The sequence below is a fragment of the Nyctibius grandis genome, chromosome 5 (genome assembly GCF_013368605.1).
Source record: "Nyctibius grandis isolate bNycGra1 chromosome 5, bNycGra1.pri, whole genome shotgun sequence".
Taxonomy (NCBI): domain Eukaryota; kingdom Metazoa; phylum Chordata; class Aves; order Nyctibiiformes; family Nyctibiidae; genus Nyctibius; species Nyctibius grandis.
In genome coordinates this window covers 65711049-65731615 of record NC_090662.1, presented here as the reverse complement: position 1 = coordinate 65731615, position 20567 = coordinate 65711049, and the positions used below count along the sequence as shown (strand labels likewise).

Below are 20567 nucleotides of genomic sequence, written 5' to 3'. Positions count from 1 at the left end.
TCAAAAGAGAGCAGTCTCTTGGCCACTCTCCATTAGCTCTGTTCCCAGGAGTGCCCCAGAGTCCCACATGGTTATTATCAGTTGGGCTGACCCCACTGTTAGTCTGCTGCAACCTTACACACTTTCTGTGCCAAAGTACTTACGGCTCTGGTGTGTACATGGGTTTGGACGCATGGCGAATATACTGCGTAGAGTGAAATACTCGGAACGCCAGCCCAGCCAAGAAATCCCGAGAGGAGAGCAAGCCTGCAACAGGACGCAGGCGAAATCCGGTGCAGGCTGAAGGGACGAAAAAATGTCATCTTAAAAGCAGATAATGTGCTTGATTTACCTTTATCTGGACTCCTCACAGTGGAAAAAGTTTGATAATAGTTTTCTTTTCTCTCCTTATGTTAAACAGAGTTCAGTTGTGAAAGAAAAGGGAATTTTCTACCCATATGTACCACCATCACAGTATCTGAGCATCTTTACCATCGTACCCCTGGAAGTTTTAGAGAGGGACCTGGGACACAGGCTAAGTGATGTGCCCAAGCACCACAGGGAGCCTGTGATAAAGCAGGGACTGCTTTTCCAGCTCTGGAAGCACCACCTCCACTGACAGCTGAGGCCTTTCATTTGATTTGATTCTTTTATATGCTTCAAACTTACTCTGCAAGAATTTTGAAATATCTTCGAGCTGAGGAATGTTGTCCTCCTGGTAGCCACAGTACTTCTCTAGCAGTGGGAACACGTGGTTGTGTTCATAACAAGCATGAGTTGGATAGAGGCTCTTCAGCTCCCTGAAGACGGTGCCCCATGTTTTCTTTTCTTCTTCTGTGTAGGTGACTCGAGGAATAGGTTGGCCACTAGAAAGAAAATGGATACCCTCCATAGGAGCAACAGAGAAAATATCATATGCCACCAGCATCATACTCAGGAGCTTTACATGGGCTGGCCAGGAGCTGCGGGTGCAGGAGGGGAGATGCCTTTGGTCTGACATGCAGGTGCAAAAGGACCCTCACTTGCCCCTAGGCACAGGCCAGGAAGGACTCTACTGACCTCAGCTGAGATACTGGCCTTTAGACAACTCCTTGGACTACTGTGGTAAAAAGAAATGAGTGCTTATTTGTCTTATCAAGATGTTCTTCTAAAATTATTTGCTGGCTGTTGGTTTCAATTTATTTGCACTTCTAGATACGGAGCAGCTGTTGTATTTCTTACTCTAACACACACTACATTGTTTTGGTTACAACAGGAAAACCATCAGTTCCAGAAAACTCTGTTTCTTGGAGGGGCAGAGAAATTCTGATCTGTGCTTTACGCTGTAACAGATGCAGACTCCAGTCGATTTGACTTTTTATAATTGTAATGAGTAATTTTGAGTCAAATCCCACCCTCGGGCCTGCTTGTGCTTAGCTCATGTTGAAGCTAGCAGGAATTAGATGACCACAAGCAATGTAGTTTGGCCTCCTGTGAATAGTCAATTCCTTAGCAATAATGATAGGGCCATAGGTGAATCCAGCAGCTTTGAAAAATCAAAGGGTTTTAAGTAACTTAATAGGGTTAACATCACTGCTGGAATAATGCTGGAGCTTTCCAAGCCCCAGAGACCCATTGTTAAACTCTTGATGACACCCCACCATCTCCCACTCCCTTATTTTTTCCTTGAGCCTCGGGGCAGCTCCTCTGGAGCACCGTCATTTTCTGTCTCTCTGTATCAGCCCTCCTTGATCTGTGGAGCTTTAAAAATCATGTTGTATTATGAGGATTGCTGGAGAATTGTTGTTCCTAACTAACCCTCAGTCACTTTCCAGGGCTACAGGGTGAAGATATGGCTTAAAAATCTTCCAAATTTCAATTAAAAAATTTCAGGGATCAACAGGGGCAGAAGCCAAGGAAGGCAGAGGGAAGAGACGAGCTAAAAGCAAAGAAAAGAGAAGACAGGGAAATTAAGCATTCAACAAAAACAACCAGTAAATGTATCAGGAGAGAAGGCAAAAGAGCAAAGGCAGAGGAGAGAGGCAAACAACAGGAGAAGAGAGAACAAAACAGGTGCACAAGAAGGGACAAAGAAGAGGATGAAATTGATGGCAGGAAGAAGAATACGAGACAAACAACCACAGACCCACCTCACCTTTGTAGCTGACTTCACAAGCTAAGTACATTTGCCTTTTCAGATACTTCCCATGAAGTCTGATAACTTTGGTTGTCCCTTTCCTCCTGCCCAGTTCTCTGCATCTCTGTCCCCCTGTGCTGGAGACACCCCTTTGACCTCTCCTCCCCACTCTAGACCCTGAAAGGCATGTCTGCCAAGTGTAGCACTCAGGGCAAGGACATCACAGATCCATCTGGGCCTTCCTGAATCAACACCCAAAGTTACAAAAACCATGTGCCTTCTTTCCACAAGCCCCAGAAGCCCACATCCAGGCTTTCACACCCTGCTTATTGCTCTGTTACTGAAAGACCTTATCGGAAGGTCCAAGAACTTCACAGAGAAGGTGCTTTTGGGACATAGGTCCAGATCTGTATAGGCTCTGTTTGCAATGTGTCTGAGGATATGGTAAAAGACTAAATATTAATTAGTTATATCTTGGAATATAATGGTTTCATCTTCCTAAGACGGTTTCAGTTTGAATCTTGGGGGTAGGGGGTAGTCAACATGTTTTTTGTTTTATTTCTATGCAGGATTTGATGAAAGCCTGCAAACTAGAGACCAGAACTTGCTATCTGTTATGCAGGAAAGATAAATCTTCTGTGGGATACCTATAAATGGGCATTAGATCCAACCATATCCGGCCACAAAGTCTTATCCAAATTTTCTAGCTATAAACTGGACTCCTGACTACTTTCATTCTCCATGAATCAGTCCAATTTTGTCTCTCATTTTGTGATTAGATTATTAGCTCTTTGGCTCAGGGACTATCTTTTCATTGCAGTCCTGTGCAAAGTGAAGCCCTAAATGTACAACATATGTTACTTTATCCTTTGCAATCACAATTTTACCAGTCTCAGCAAGAATCAGGCCCAGTAGTAGTGATGTAAATGTGTGAGTGGCTCTGGGAACAGGATTTTATATCCTCCAGATTTGATCACTGAAAGCAATCAAGCAAGCCTGTTCTATCTGAATTTATCATCTCTATTCATTTATTTTTCTCAGGAAATGAAAGCCCAAATTGCTGATTGCAGCTGGGTCAGACATGATAAAAGTAGAGTATCAGGCACTGGATTAGCATCAGAACCATAAGTTATTCATTATTTTAATAGTGTATGCAGCTCCTGCTTTAATGTAAATGATAGGCACTCCTCCCCCAGCCCTAGTTTAATGGGGAGAATACCAGAAGCGGCTTTATTCAATGCTCAGGTCTTTGTAGTAACAACACAGTCTGCTGCTCAATTAGACAAAAAAGCCAGGGAAGAGGGGTGTTGTGGGGAAAGAAGGGAGGTGATGTTCTCTTCTGAACGTGTGCCTGGAACAATTTACTTTTGTTTTACTCCGATTTGGGGATAAATGAATGAACAGGAAGATTTAAAAACACACAACAGAGAAAAGCCAACAGCAGAAGGAAGCTTGTGGAAAAATAGGGATTGCGAGCAGGGTGAGAGCCCTAGGAGAGGGCAGGAGATGTGAGTTTGCAGGAGATGTGGGTTTGCTTTCTGCCCACACACTGAGCACTCACTGTCTGTAGTTGTAGGCGATATCTGCAAACTCCTTCCTCCGGGCCCGGTACACAGGATCTTTGAACCCCTAAAGAGAAACAGCAATGGTCAGTCCCTGTGTAAGTGCAGGTGGTGAACAGCCTTCCTCTCACCGAGCACCCTTGGGCACAGCTGGTGCAGTCCAAGAAGTGCAAGAGTGTGAGTGGAGAAGCTGCCTTCATCCTGCCCGGCTCTGCTGCGCCCTGTTTGAGTGGGACACTGCTCCTTACCTGTCTGCGGGGCCACCAGAGCAGCCTTTCAGCCACAGCCTCCCAGCACCTCTCACCCCCCAAATCCTTTCATTTTCTCATTTCATTGCTACAAAACAGGGAAACATGCTCCTTTACAGCACCAGCAAGGTGCTCCTGCAAGAGCAATACACCTTATTAACGGCACTTCGATAATCATATCCTTCTAATTCCTCAGGAAGCTTGTTGCAGTTCCTAGCTGAGCTGGGCTGGTCCAGAGGATCAGAGTTAAACCACATTAGAAACACTCTCATCAACTCAGTCAGACTTTTTAGGCAGATTTTCATCATGAACCACACTTAGAGGTGCTTATTTTCAAACTGTTAGAAGAACAGTAGGCACTTAGCAGGCCAAAAAGCCCTATTTGCTCTACAAATTCAACCATTTGAAGGGATTTAATTACTACAGAGAATGTCTAATAGATCTTCTGGTTTGGAGCTTGACCTTTGCAGCTAATTACCAATAAAAACAGGGATAAGAAATATAATCTCTAAATCTTCATCTAGGATAACTATTCTCCTATTCCAGTGTGCCTGCTATTTAGACTGAAATTTCCTCAGGGCTAGGAGTGTCTTCCCCGCCTAAAGTGGAGAAACGTCCTTCCAAGCTAGGACATACTTCTGCAGGGCAAAGCAACAACTCACTGGGCACTGCAGCAGTTCATGAATGCATGTGTTAGTGGTGCACAGCACAACTGGACTGAGGGGCCACAAAATACAGCCGAGTATAGGAGATAGCTGAAGTAGAGTGCAGATCTAAGAGTATGAGTCAAAAAGAGGCAGTCAATGACCTAAAAAAATGTGCTGTCCAAGATTAGCCTGTCATAGAGGTATTTGTGATTAAATCCCATATCATTTAACTATTAAAAACACAGACTCTTTTCATTTCTCTTTTTCTACACTCTATCTACTGTCACACCTATTTACTCCAGCAGCTGGGTTTCCGTTTTAAGGCATAAACTGCTTGCTAACTGATGCTAGGAACTGGAGCAAAGATGCTTCGTTCCTTTTAATATATATATTTTTTTTTAAAATTTCCTTTTTCAAATACAATCTTGGTCTATTCCTGCATGACACGCAAGGGGGCCATTGAGTCAGTGTATCTCCTTTCATTCTGCCTTTCATATGACCACACCGAACATCATGAATCATTGTACATGATACATAACACATCTTGAATTAAGCAATAGGTAGTGAATGACTAATCATCCCATCTCAATTAAACTAACAGCAGCAATTTTTGTTGCGCTGCGTGTAATTTATTTATAATCACCCTATCTCAATTAAACTAATAGCAGCAATTTCGGTTCCACTGCATGGAACTCAGTGTGTTTTGACAAATGAAAATAAGTTGTTGTTTGCTTGGAGAGGGAAGAGAGGCAGTATTCTTTTATCTGGAAGAGCTGAAAAACTGCTGAATAAATTTTTTTATCAGCTAAGTCAATGAACAAGACTTTCTGACTCTACCATTTAAACCACAAACTTCTTGAAACAGAGACCTTTTCTTTTGTTCTGTCTCACCATACAAGAATCATGTCAGATTTAACAGCCTCATAACAAGGCACTAATCTCAATCGTGTGTATGTGACCAAGGATGAAAAAAAAGAGTCTTCACAGAATCACTGAATCACAGAATGGTTAGGGTTGGAAGGGACCTCTGGAGATCATCTAGTCCAACCCCCTACCAAAGCAGGTTCACCTAGAGCACATTGCACAGGGTTCCTTTCTCTGGGCTATGATATGCTGCTTCTGAAGTTTTTGTTACTAGTGATGCACAAAACAAGTCTGAAGTCACCATATCAGAGCCACTTGGGAAAACCAGAGGTGCCTCTGTGGTGGCTCTGTGCTCTGATGACCGTTATGACTTTTAAGGTGTCCTGGTATTTGCTCACGTTAAAGCAACCTTTGGTCTGATTTACTTCACGCTAGGGACTGGGTTGATTCTAACCCTAGAAATGTGATATCCTTCTTGTCCTAAACCACATGAGACTTAGTTTACTAGATTTGTCTTAAGGCAGAGCAAATGTAAATGAGAGAAACATCTGTCCCAATAACTAGAAACATGTTAAAAAAACAAAGCTCTGTTTCTTACAGGATGGTCAGCATCCAATTCTGCTCCATAGCTTAGGATCTGATTGGCAAACCTGTCCAGCTCCTGGATACTTCTTGGGAACCATGGCACTGCAAAACAGAAAAAAAATAAGAGACTGGTATGCTTCTTCATTACTTAGTTTGGGGCTGCCTTCTGGTCTTTCCATTTTTTCATCATAAAGAAACATACACAAAGGGCTAAATTCTTTGGGCAGCAACGGCCTTTCCCTCTAGTAGGAGGCAAGAGCAAACCCTGCAAGTTGTCTTGAATTTGTGGCTGTTTTGTACTGTTGGAAGACTACAAAGCATCAGGAATGTCTAGCCCTTGGCACAGAGCTGGCTTGTAATGTTTATGATTTTCTGTTTATTATTCTGGTTTCTTGGCTTACCAAACTGTAGGAATTTTTCCAGAGTATCCTTCCTTTCACAGTAGCTAGAATCAGCCATTTCAAAGGAACAGCAAGAAAGCCCACAACAAGAAGAAGGGTACAGGATTATTTGACCCTCTGAAAAATCTCTTTCTAAGACTTGCTTGGTGGTCTCACTTAAGCTAGGACGCTGAAATTAAATGATAAATGGCACCCTAGTACCTCAGACTAGCATTGTATTACTGCAGTCATTACACAATAATGCATTCATTTAATTAACATTCTGTGTCTTGTTCTCCATTGCTTTGTAACTTACATACTATACACACTTCCTATGCACAGCCAGGGTATGGAATGGGACTACATCGATGACACAGCATGTAATGCCCATGTGGCCCTCCTTTTATCAAAGTACATAAGGTGGAGGGCAAAGAAGAATCTCAAGGCTTTCCAGCTGCCATGTGTTCAGATAGGGGAAAGCGGAAGGCAAGTGTCTTCATGGCAATTACACTATGAGAAGAGGCTCTTTGTAGCTCATGAGGTACATGGAGCAGTCATCCCAGATTAGACCTCCTTCCTGGAGCAGTGGGCACAAATGTGTTCACCCAGTGGTCCAGGCAGTCCCCTGGCATGTGTCTCCTCACCAGCAAGACTCCTGGTACACACATGCAGTGGCTATACCAGGCTGCAGCCGCCTCTTCCATCTCCTCCAGGAGGATCCAACTGCATACCAAACCAGGGACCCCCTTGGCAGCCACCACTGGGCCTGGCCATCCCAGCTCTCTGCAACACTGAGACAGGGAAGCTTGATGGAGGGAGCACAGGGATCATGAACATTTCCCCTCCCTTGTCCTGTCATTGCTTTGGGAAGCATATGTGTAGGTACCACCACCAGGTACCACTGGCAGTTGGGCACATCCTGGGAGCTGCCAGTGCTGCTGAGTTTGGCTTACTTGGCTTTCTCTTCTGCTGTCCCTTCCTTATATTTTTTGGCCCTTTGACCCTAGTTGCCTGCCTCTTCTCTTTTTCCCTTCTCCTCCCTTCTGCCTGAGTCAGAGGTTACAGCCATACCTCAAGTTAATAGTCTCTGATGAACTTCTCCTCACAAATACCCTAATTTCTCTTTGAGCCCACGTACACTTCTGTCTCCAGAACATTCTGCAGCACTGAGCTCTATTATTTCTTTACACGTGACATGAAAAATAACTCCCCTTTTTTTTTAAACTTGGTTATTCCATATGATGTTAAATAGTTCCTGCATATAAACATCATTTGTCATTATTCACCTTCTCCAGGCCACCTAGGGTTTTATAGCTCCCTGTCAGATCCTTCATCTACCATCCATCATCCTGGCTGAGACTTTGCTTGTGTATTTCAGGCACAGCAACTGTGGGCTATCTTTGGGCACTCTCATCACTTCTCTCTGCACCACTTTCAGTTCTACTATACTTTTTCTGAGAAAAGGGCACAAGACCACCATGTAAGGATGCTCAGGCCCTGCAGCTGTGTCCTATATGCTCCCCACAATGAGCACAAGTAAGCTTCATGGACTCCGAGGCCAGTACCACCCAAAAGTCTGCTGGTCCAACCCCGGGGGTTCTGAGCAGTCTCTCTACAAATAAATTGTTGCAGTTCATTCAGTGACTTTCTTGCATGAATGGGTGTCGCTTGCTCAGTCAGTGCTTGGAAAACAGCTCGTTCCCCTGTGAGGCTCTCTGCTCAGCTGGGAGCACTGTCACTCAGCCATACCTCACCATTTGATTTTGGGTTTTGTGCCAAGCGAACCTGATCCCCAGCCAGCAGCTGCTGCATGAGGTCCCTGCAGCGTCTCTCTCTGATGGGGCTCATCCCAGTCCTGGATAGACCACCGAAGGGATAAGAGGATCACTCTTTTTCCAGGACTGTTCAGCCTGGCTTTCTGCTGAGCCTAACAACATGGAGGGCACTTGTGGCGCTGTGTTTCTGTGAGGCACCTGCACAGAGGGGCCTGTGCAACAACAGCAGATTTACAGGGCACACTTTGGTGGCTCAGCCCCACACGGAGTGCTTGCTCCCCCTGACCTGCTGTCCCACCACCAGCCTGGCTCCATCCAACTCTCCTGTTGGGAGCCCTCAGATTTTTTTCAAGCAGGCCAGGGAAAGCAGGCAGCTGGTGGCTGCCAGCCAGGGGAGGTCCCCAGGCTGCAGAGATCCGTCCCAGAAGTGGCTTTTTGCACCCCACTTTCCAAGCTGCACACCCTTCTGCTTTGCCTTAAAAAACAGACCTGAACAAGTCACTAGATGGCAGCAGCAGTCCCAGGAAGATCTTCCCAAGATGGCTTTATCTGCTGGGTGTACCGCTCGCTCTCTAGTTTCTCCAGAAATACCCTCTCACCTTGCTGTTAGCAACCTTCCTGCACCTCCAGCCTCTTGAGTTAAACCGGTCAGAGGGGGTGAGTAGAAAAAGGTGTGTTTGAGTCCCAGAGAGGAGTCACTACTCACTCACACCATGTGAAGGGTGAGCACAGCCAGCCATCCTGCCCCTATATTCTATATGAGCAGCTGGGCATCAGGATGTCTCCCAGCTCTGCCACTGAGCTTTGTGTGATGGTGGGGGAATCGCTTCACTGTTTTGTGCTTCAGACTCCCCACTATCAGTTTGGGGTGAGGCACACTGGTAAGTGTTTTGGGATGAGGCACTGGGGTAAAAGCTGTCTGGCAGCTCCACAGCAAGGGGTTTGTCAGCGTTAAAGTGAACAACCGCTGTTCTCAGGGACGCACCATGACCTGAAGGGTCCAGGCTGTGCAGACAGACCGGTGGGGGCTGAAGACTGCAGTGGATTTCAGCAGTGATGTCTGTAGGGTTTTGCTGCCCTGAATCAGAAAGGCCTAGGTGGGCAGGGTTTGAATAATTGCAACTTCAAGAAGGGATAAAATGGATATATAATAGTGACTTACTTTCACTAAATACATTTTATTCTCAAGATCCCTGAAGTACTTGATGCAGAGCTCATGATAAACTCTGGGACAGACTGACTCCCGAGCTGTTTCCGTGTCAGTCCCGGGCAATGAGATGGGTGGCTTGTTTTTCCCCTACACAGGTGCAGCACCTTATCTTCTAGGCATGAAGCCCCCTATAGGTACCTGACCTATTTTCAGCAGATCTCTGCCCTCCTCCTAGGTCCACCCAGACACCAGCAGTAGCTAAGAGATAGCAGCTCTGATGTTGTAGAGCTGGATGAAAGGGGAAGGCTGTGAAAGGGAAACCCTGAGGATGCTTAGTGCTATTTGCACCACTATAGCTGATGTTAGGTTGGGTCCTGGAAAGTCCTGAATCTTCTCAGCTCTTGTGGAAAGAAGAATCAAAGGTCCTGAGCACAGTCCTGGGGCAGGCACTGCACCAAGTCCATACAGCCTGTTACATCAGAAACCAGGGTGCAAAAGGGTTACCGGGTCTTCTGCCTAGCTGTGGTGTGCCAGGAGGCTGCCCCCAGCCCTCCCAGCAACTATTTAAATGATCAAATCAAATTAACCCCTGGCTGAATCTATCCCATATTTTGTTTGCAACATCCTCTTCCAGCCCGTTCACCAGACTCGCTGTCTGTCTGCACTGCCATTAATGAATTGCCAGGGCAAGCTGTTGCAACACTGGGCCTCTGTGAAGGTCTGAGGAGCAAACGTGGGCTGATCAGTAATAAATATTGATTTGTCTGTAAGTGAAACAGCAGCATTTGTGGGATCGTGCTGGACACCCAAGTGGTGACCAAATTACCATGGGGTCAAATGCTTAGCAGAATGCTAATAAGCCATTTATATGAGAGGCAGCAAAGCAGGGGCAGCAAGGACTTCTGCAGAACTCTTCCATTCGAACTATTGTGAGAAGGGTCAAAGACAGGTCTATGCAATTTATTAGCAGTTCGAGGCCCAGGTTTAGCCCTTTTTTAAACAGTCCGAAATACTTTGGCCAGCCTCAGGGTTTAGCAAACAAGGCCACTCAGAACCTCAGCTCCCAGTCTGTCTCAGAAATGCAATAAATTGTCTGCATTTCCCTAATGCTACAAGAGAATAATATTTAATTCTTTTTATTCATGGGCTCCAAGTGGACTGCAGATACCCAGCTTGTTTCCAAAAAGAGCCATGAAGAGATGCACTGTGTTTTCACATCAAATCTTTCCATCTCTACAAAGGGCTTTTGGCCCGGTGACTGCTAGCCCATCTCATCTGAAGCTCTAAAACTACCTTCAGATTTAGAGCATTTTGAGGGCCTGCTCTCAGCTAAAATTGCACTGTTGATCCAAATCTGGTATTTGTAACTATTTGGGTGTGTCAAAGGGAAACCAAAATTATATTTTGCTTTTAATTGAGAGAAGACCCTAAAAGCAGTTAAAGTGACCAAAAAAAAAACCAAAAAACAAACAAACAAAAAAACATTCGTTTATCACTTGCCCAATAAAGCACATACACACGTGTTTCACACTGAACTCTACAGAAGAGGCAGAATACAGAAATTTCCTCTGACTGTCTGGAAAGCAGTGCCCAAACAATGGCACTGTGTGCTTCCTATAGGAAACTGAGCAAAATAGGGTTTTTTCTCAAATCATGAGCATGAGCAAAATGAATCCTTAGCAAGAAAGGGCTGAGAGCATCCTTAGGTAGCAGTGAAAGAATCAGAGTATCATGGGAACCCAGGCTGCCTCCAGGAGAAAGCCTTCCCAACCTTTACCTGTCAACTGAGTGTGACAATATTCCCATAAACCATATTTCTGAGATTTTGCTCCCTGGAGGCATATTGCTCTTGTTCTGTATTTTAGGAATAAAATTTCACACGAGCGCATCTGTGGATTATGACCAGATTTGCCAGGAGGATTCATTTGAAAGGCAAGCTGACCTAAAAGGCACCACGAGGCCTGTTATTTGTTAATGCCATCACTGATAAAGGACAGCATCTTACCACACTTCCTACAGCTCGGGCTGCTCCCGTCTCACTCTGCCCATGTAGCTGCCTCAGCCCAGAATTTGCCACCCACCGTTCATCCCCTAAACAGGGCTTTTTTGACCTTTCAAAATATGGCTCTTTGGGGATTTCAGTTTGACTGGACCCTTACTACACATGAGAGAACTTGAAACTGGAAAGAAAAAAAGAAAAAGGGAAAGAGCAAAAAGAAATATCAATCTTCCTCTCTTTCCTTGGCAATAAATTTCTCCCACTTCATACAATTTCTGAATTACTGAAACTAACAAACAAACACAAGTTATCCTCTCAGACAGAAGGGGATCAAGTCCCTTTCTGCAGCACTGACAGGATAATCTAGGTCAAAAAACCTTTGATCAACACAGTAACATGCAGTGAAATCCTAATCCTACAGCTGACCACGGGAGTTTTGACTTCTGTGAGGTCAGAATTTCACTCATAAACCTTTCTTGGCTGATATTTAGAGCTGTATCTCTATCTGACACTGGCCTATGCTTATACACAACTTTATTATTTAATAAAGTTTATTATTATCTTCTTAATAATAATTAGAAAAACAAAAGTAATGGCAAGCCTGCTAGGCCCTATAGCTTCCTTCTGGAAATAAAAAAGCTCTCAAAAAAGAACCTCTTTGATTTGACGTGATCATAAATCAGCTAATCAACCTTTTGTCCCTTCCTCTGATGAATGGAAAGAACTGACTCCAAAGAGTATCTGCCTTCTTCTTTTTTATCTTCAAATGTAATGTCATGGGTAGGACACAAAGGAAACGGTAAAAGGATTACCAGCACTGATCTCAAGAAGGTATTAATGTCCTTTCATGTTGATCCTAGGAAGGAAGAGGAAGATCCAGACCTAAAGTATTTAACGTCTGAAATCCTATTAAAATCACATCTGTTATCTGAAGAGGCTTTTAAGTATGTCTCAGACTGGATGCTGGGCAGCCACCACTGTACCGAGCAGCCTCAACTCTAGCAAATCTCTGAGAATTAGGAGCATGGACAACTCATAAAATCTTTCCTTATTTCCCTCCAAAGGCAGAATTACAACTGACCTCCCTGGGATTTCTTACAGGAATGGAGAGTTATTCCTGCTCCCACTCCAAGAGCAGGACTGAGGGGCATCCACAAGCCCAAAAAGTGGAGAGGCGGATGGATGGTGTTGGACTCACACATACCCATGTGAGGAAGAGCGGGGAGACAGGGAGATGGTCACCCCATGGGGCATTTCCTCCCCTCCTCTCATCTCAGCCCAGAGGTGCAAGGGTTCCACATGGATGGGGCTGCAGCAGCCAGCAGCCAGGGTCCACGAGACCAAAATCAGAAAGTAAATCCAGGTGTTCAAAGGGGCATGCCAGCCCCAGGGAGCACAGGAGGGCAATCCCTCCCTCTGCCCCATGAGGATGCCACCACTCCATACCAGACCTTGCACAGGACTGGGCTCTTGTCACTGCTACACCACAAGGTTTGTGCCAGAGTGATTTGTGAGGTCCCAGAGATATTTGGCAAGGGGGAAGGCACTGCGACAGGACTTCACTGTCACTTTTTGTTTTGGTGTGCTGCCCTTTACCATCAATTCCTACATGAAGAAAGAGAATCTGGAAGGCAGATGGACTTTGTGTGAAGGATCCATTGAATAAACAGCAAATGAGCAACAACTGGTTTAATAAATAGTTAATGAATTGCTCAGCAGAGCAATAGTGTGTTTTTTGAATCAGGGCAGACAGTAAGTAGACAGATGTAGTGCATCCCACATGGAGATCCTTATTGTCTCTCTTCTTATTTCTCTTGTGGGAAGAGAACATAGGAAAAGGCTAAAAGTGTACAAGCCCTGCAGTGGCTTTCAGTGCCCAGTGGTGCAAAGGCTATGGGATCCTAGTTAGAGATTCAGGGGACATGTCATTGGGCTTGATAAGCTAACCTATCTGCATTAAACATGGTCATGTGGGTCCCACCTGCACCCCTGTTATTCCTTCACATTACAGGTGTGTATCAAGAACAAAAGCTGCCATGTTGCATGACTTGCCAAAAGCTGTATATATAAATGCTACCTATTTTAAAATAGGGCAGAGACTGGCAGCAGAAAATAGATACACCTACAACTTCCTGCACCATTCCGTAGGGATTTACAAGTTGAGCCCTTAGCCTGTAACTCCAATCATCCTTTGATCCCTGTTAACTTCTGCAGGTAGTGTAACAAGCTACTGCAACAAGGCTGTCTTTAAGGGACTGTGAGTGCTGCCAACCAACCAGACAGATGACAACATAGAGCCATAACACCAGTTCCCAGGATACCTAGTCAGAAGCATGGTAAAAGATGGAGCAAGGAAGTTTACACTGAGAGAAAAATCTCCAAATGAAAAAGCTTACAACATAGGCAAGATAGGCAGAGGGAGTGAAATGCAGCCATACAGATCCAAGAGGAACTCCTTTGCTACAGGAAAAAGAAGTCATTTGAGTATGTGATGTAAATATTCCTTGTCAATGTTATCCTTGTCAGTGTATGCTTACCAGTGTCCTTCTTCTTTGTTCGTGAAAGCTCGTGGACTGTTGCTCCATTATCATTTCTCAAGGACTTGATGATATTGTCCAGTGCTGGCACATTCTTGCCTTCCAAGTTAATGAAGAATTCATACTCATCTTTGTTGAGACGGGAAGGTCGGGACTCAATGTGTGTCAGGTTTAGACCTTTTTCCTATAAGAAAGAGAGATTTTGGTCCCACAGGGTTTGCAGGAAGAAATATGACATAAAGAATAGCTAAAATCATGTGTCAGTCAGCAACCCATGCTATACAATACAAATAATTCAAAAGTAGAGACTTGCCTCTGTTGACCATTGGACTGAGAACTTTCACAACAGTGAGAGAGACAAAAAGGAAGAATGAGAACAATGCAGGATTCACCCTTGTGCAGAACACCAACATAAAACTATACACTATATAAACCTTTGAAAAATGTGGAAGCAGGATACAAGTTGTAAATAGGCTTTGTATTGTAAATAGTGACTCCTGTACTGCAAGTACATAATGGGAGCTGGACAAGAACAAGCTGGACAAGTGGACAAGAACATTTCCCCAGGATCAACATGGGAAGCAGGCGTTCCACCTCCAGAGAACCCTCTCATGTGAAAGTAAATGCTGTATTTAGGAGCATCTTGAAGGGAGGATGGAAAAGCAAGCAGCTGGGCACCCTGTGAGATAAGCTTCTGCCAAGCCACTGCACAGTCACCTGTAAAGCCACCTGCACAGTTTCCAGGCCTGTGAGCAGGTGTTGGGCAGAGATCCCATGGGAAATGTGGATCTGCACCAGAAAGGCAGCCCAGGTTTGTGCAAATAAACACATGGGTGTTTTAAATCACAGAATCACAAAATCACAGAATTGCAGAGTTGCTGAGGTTGGACAGGAGCCTCTGGAGATTATCTAGTCCAACAGTCTGCTCAGGCAGGGTCCACTACAGCAAATTGTTCAGGACTGTGTCCAGTTGAGTTTTGAGTATCTCCACAGATGGAGACTCCACAACCTCTCTGGGCAACTGCTCCAGAGTCTGATCTCTCTCACAGCAATTTAGCATGGAAATTCAAATTCCACCTCACCAAGTATCTTCACTGACCAGCAGCAGTGCCTCGTAGCTGTGAAGAAAGGGATCATTGGCAACTATAGTCTTGATGACTATCGACAGTGGGTACGTGACTCAGACATACCATCATGTCTATGTGTAAAGCACAAGTAGCTGAAAATCCTATTTTTCCAGTCACTTAAACACAAGTCCAGGAAAATTTACCTCAGTTTAGCTGAACTCAAATCTTTTCCTGAGCACTGTAATTTGAATATGAAAATATTACTTTATTTTTTTGAGAAAAAACTTTTAAACATATTTCAGTTGGTGCTGACTTTACCACCTGACCTTCCTGTCAGGCTCACACTGGAGCCACGGCCACAGCACACCGAGGCCAGGTCTGGGCTTCTGTCCCCTGGGAGGAATAGGTAAACCCCTGGAGGAAACCTGAGCCTGAAGATTAGCCACAGAAGAGTCAGAGGAGCTGACACACGGCACTCAGCAGCCCTGGAGAAGCTTTTGTTTTGCTGCTTTCAGGCTTAAGAAGACCCCAAACTACGTGGGGTGAAATGATGGCCCCGCTGGTGTCAGTGTCAAACCCCCTTCTCAGCAGGGTCAGGATTTCATCCATGAAGAATCATTGCGAGGATCTACTTGTGACCTACACAGAAGAAAGAGGGAAGCTTTTTTTTCTATACCTCCCTCTAGTTTGAGCTTCTCAAGCCCTTTAAGGTTTTCTTTGCTTCTCTCAGTGCTTGCACAGCGCAGAGGGGCATCTGGCCATCAGCGGCAAAGGCCTCATTCACTCCACCACAAAAGGCATTTATTACTTGGTAGGAAACAGCATGCATGTCATTCCTCTGTTTCCTGAGAGTCGCACACTACAGATGAACTTAAATTGTTTGGCTAGATACCAATACAATAAGTTGAAAAGGTCAAAAGCACATTCGCCAACTGCTGCTCTTGAGCGATGCTGTCCTCGTGGGGCCGTCTGGGGGAGAGAATGGCCGTCACTGTCCTGGGCCCTGAAGACAATTTGTTTTAGGCTTCCAAAGCCCTGTTTCACAAACAAACAGACCGCGCATTGTACCCTCTGCTTGGTGAGGTGCTGAGAGGTGGGGAGGCCCAGAGCTGGAAGTCCAGATGGCTCGGGGCTGGAAAACTTTTGACAGAGAGCAGGCGCGGAGGGCTGCCGGTCCCTTTGCTGTGCCTGCGCTGTGGAGAGCAGTGCGGTGACGTGGGGCTGGCACCCGGAGCTCAGGGCTGTTCAGCTACCCTGAAAGAAGATGGGGAGGAAGGAGGTCATGGAGACAGTCACCTCCTTTCTTACACCTGAGATAAGCAGGACAGCTTCCCACAGAGTGTGAAGCTGGTTCGCTGTTGGTTTGAGGAGTGCCTGCAGTTCAGCAATTTGCAGAGCCAACCCATTACCTCTTTGTGCTGAGGCTTCAGAACCTCACAGCAGAGAAGCTAAAGGGAGAACTCTTCTGGTGACTGTTTTCAAAGCAAGAATCCAGCAGCATACATCCAACTCCCTGAACTGGCACTCCTGGAGAAACATGCTCTCATATGCTGTGCCTTGCTACTAAGCCCCTTATTTCACAATACTTACAGTGACTCTGTTACTAGAGTTGCTTTAGAGATCTCAATTTCATTCTAGTCCAACTACTCCATCTAGTGTTTAATCTTCATAGTTTCACATTGTTCAAAACTTTTTTGCATCCTCAATATTGCCAAATCTTGCAATTGCATCAGGTTTCTCACAGTAGTTGATGCTTTACTTAAAGATCCAACTTCTGGAGACAAATGTGTACCTGGGAGAGAACGGGGGCATTTTTTTGGTTTGGTTGTTTATTTTGAGCAGTTTTCAGTCTCTCTGGTTTTTAGTAGAGCTTGAAATCTTGAAAATGTATGCCCTCAAAAGACAGCTAATAAAAATTCTGTATTTATTTTATGGGACTTCATGATTTCTGAGCTATTTTTTGTTGATGGAATCTAACTTCTAACCTAACTGATTTCAGAAGATCTGGGCTGTCACATGTTTGAGGTTGGATTCATACCTGAACTATTAACATTGGCCTCTTCTGCCTTTCCTATTTTAGAGCTAGTAGGAATCAGATGAGCCCATGGCTTGAGATTAGATGTGCCTTTGCTGAATTCACCCCATCATTCATTGCAGCTGCAAAGAACTTGCAGCAAGTCAGTGCTTCTCTAGTTCTCCTCAGGTTTATGACCAGCATAGAGGTTGAGTCTCTCCTACATGGACACATCATATCACACAACCATGTACCTGCTGGAGTGCTTCTGTCTTGGTGGAGAATGGGTAACTGTTCACTTTGCATTTATTTCAAAGCAGTGTACTAGGCCATTTCTAATATACTTTTTAGCAAGTATTAACAATTCAGAACAGATTTTGCCTTGAGGACTGAAGGTAGCATTAGGTGAAACACCTAATGGAGGTCATGAGGGTACAGTATTGCCAGATCCCTTGAAGTTAGCAGAAGTTACTTCAAATTTCTTGCTTTTTTTCTCAAAACCTCCACTCCTGGGGGTGAAAGATCTCAGCTTTCATTATTTGAATATCCAAGTTAACTGTATCTCTATCACTCCCCACTAGAGAAAGAAGTCTCAAGACATTCTCAGAGCTCAAAAATTAAGTTAGAACTAAGTCCGTTTTGTGTAAGTAATGATTTTTGAATGACAGGGTTTAGCGATACAGATATCAATTTACCACACAGGCAATGGTGGATGCGGGAGGAGACTGCCCATCTCCCTGCTTTCCTTACCCCACAGTGATGGATCTCAGCCTTGGCTCCTTTTCAGAGGCTATGAAGAAGCTCCAGCCCCTTCCCCAGGTTATTCCAGTTATGCCATCCCTACCAAGCATCTCCTGCGCTGCAGCTGCCCCACACCTGCAGGACCAAACCAGCCTGGTGCTACACTACGTTGGCAGTCTTGCAAAGGTCATTACCAAGAAAATTTAGTCCCACCCTCAGCAAGTTTAATTGGTGTGATCATTGAAAAAGAGAATTTGTGTTTTCATAGCTACATGGGGAAGCTTTCAGTGGGGATGGATACTTTCTGAGAATGTTATGGGCTACTGCTTCCCATGGCGTTCATATGTCCTTCTGTTTATGCATTACTAAATGCTCCTGTACATGGTTGCTAAAACTAAGTACAGCTGTGAAATCCATCTGCAGCCTGTTTTCATGACTGTTGTCATTAAGTAAGTTTGGCTTCATCAGGAGACCTCACATTGTTACCAGATGAAGAACTGTCGACAGCGCTACAGTGCTGCTAATCAACGTTCAGTGAGAACTTGGGTGAAATCTCCCAAAACAAGGATTTACTTGAACATTCCTGATATAAAAAAAAAGTGGCATGTTCTTTTAACCCTTGTCATGGGCTAGTTCAGGGTTTCCTGAAGGAGGACACTTTCAGAAGCACAAGTAGAATCTCAGTGTCGAATTTTCACAGGAGATCAGGGGAGTTAGGAAGTTACAGCAATGCCTTCAGCCATGATTTCCCAAAGTGAAGGCAAAGGCAGCCATCTGTTTCAGCTTTACTGTCCAAGGGTCTGCTTCTCAGCTGAAGACAGTGCTTCCCCATCTTCTCCTTCACATCCACTAGGGTATTCCTTGCATGACAAGCTCACAAGGGCAAAGTGACCCAGAGCTGGCCCATGCCAGCAAACAGCTTCAAAGGGCAGCTGGCCCTGGAGCAGCCCCTGATGTCCATCACTCGGCACTTCGGCTCCAACCCTAAAGTTTGGTATGAGGCATTCAGCATGATCTAGCCACAAAACAAGTGGAGTGGGACAAACCAAAAAGCATATGTGACAGCATGTGGCACTTCACAAGCACCTAGCAAGAGGGCACTCCTCTCTTTAAACTCCTGTTGGTTTACTAGATCAAGGAGTCCTGCTCTCCTGGCTCTGGAAAGAGGAGAGCTTAGACTGACACTGACTTAGACTGGATTTGGAGCAGCGAGTTCAGGTGTAATAAAATGATTGTAGCTGTGCATACAAGTACCATGATTTAAAAACAAGTCTCTTGGTAAAGGCATGCCTGGCCTGTTCACCTATCACTGCAGACACCTCCAACACACCCCCTGGCCGAAGTGACTGCTCGCTTCTCCTGATTTGGAAACAACTCAAAACACTGCAGAATCAATACCTTCTCAAGGGACAAAGAGCTAACGGTCACTTTGGACTTTTTGTTGAATAAAGTAAGCTCCTAACCAGAAAAAGAACACAGTCATCTTTGCTGGCTCTGAAAGTGCAGGGTCTCATTTAGTGCAGCCTGTTACTTTCATCCAGTCCCACCATGGAACAGTAACTTAATCCGAGAGCAGGAGTACTACTTGGTGCAAATCAATGGGGCTGCTTTTGAGCTAGAGCCCTACCCACCGTAAGTAACACCACTGACGGCTGGACTTTATACTGAAGTCCTGCTCTATATTTGGGAAGGTCATGTCAGCGAACAAAAGATGGAAGACTCCTCTATGAGAATGGGTTGAGGAAACTTGAAGTATATTCCAACCCAATGTTTGCCACATGCTACTGGTGGCATGTCTTCTACTACTTGTAAATCCATCAGGAAAAGAACTTTGGAGGAGATTAATATATTCACAAATTCACATGTAAAAATTTCAATGAAAACAGAGGGCAATCCTTCCTGTATATTAAAATGTTTAGTTCTGATATTTTTAATGGCGAATTTAACTTTGGAAATGCCAGTCTTTGAGGAGGAACAACTTTTTTTCCCCCCCACTTTTTTTCTTTCAGAATAGACTTTGTTGTTGTTTAAAAAAGTGATCTCAACTTCAATAAGCTTTTATCACTCCAGAGAAAAATAAACATTCCTGTCAAGTGTAACACTTGGGTTAACCCAGAATGCTCTGATTTGCTTTTTCAGTTTTGTTAAGAAACTTGGAAGATTTCTGTCTTATTCTGACTAGGACTTATACTCTGTAACTTTTTGACGTGTCCAGTGGATCAAAAAAGAAACATAATTCCACAATGACTGTTCTGTCTTCCCAATTTTAAGCACAATATTTTACTTATGTGTAACGTTCAGTATTTACTAGAGTTTTGGCTTTCTAGCTACCATCTTCTATAATATCATGAACCAGATAAACAGCATATGGCTGCACCAAGCAGTGCCTTAGTGTACAGCACGTCCTATTAAAATGAAGTTGGTGTAAAGACTCTTCTGGCAGGTTTATACTGTCTCTATGGCCACCTTCAAGCCTGCAATAAGGACAGAGGTGTTGCCAAAGCAGAACACGTAAGGAAGCTGCATGCACACTTGAATAGATAAAGACTACGGACAAATAGGCCTTTCAGGTCCAAAATAATGTGGTTTGATTGTTTAAGCAGAACGTGAATCTTTACCACATCCCAATGTACACAGAGAACAGGTAGTGTGGAAGCAAAGTGGATTCAGTTTTAACTATCTGCTTATTGCTGGGCATGACTGAGCTGCTATTACATTACAGCACGTGTCAGAGTACGAGTCTGGCCCTGTGGACACTGCCTCTCCATGGGGAAGGTGGAGAAGGGACTGCAGGGACTCTACTGTCAACAGTGCGTAGGGCACCCTGGGTACAGAGCAGTCCAGGAGGAGCAGATTCACACAAAACAGCAGGGACAAAAGCCATGGATCAGAAGAGCTTAGGA

At 44.6% G+C, this 20567-nt stretch overlaps 1 protein-coding gene across 1 annotated transcript in view; it reads right to left on the bottom strand.

The window, feature by feature from the left end:
* PAH (phenylalanine hydroxylase) overlaps window positions 1-20567 on the bottom strand; it is a 36702-nt gene that overhangs the window by 8253 nt on the left and 7882 nt on the right. The window contains exons 3-7 of the mRNA XM_068401571.1: window positions 13843-14026; window positions 6015-6103; window positions 3657-3724; window positions 649-845; window positions 144-279 (exon numbers count right to left, since the gene is read on the bottom strand). Coding sequence (XP_068257672.1) covers window positions 144-279; window positions 649-845; window positions 3657-3724; window positions 6015-6103; window positions 13843-14026 — 674 coding nt within the window. The remainder of the gene's footprint in view (window positions 1-143; window positions 280-648; window positions 846-3656; window positions 3725-6014; window positions 6104-13842; window positions 14027-20567) is intronic.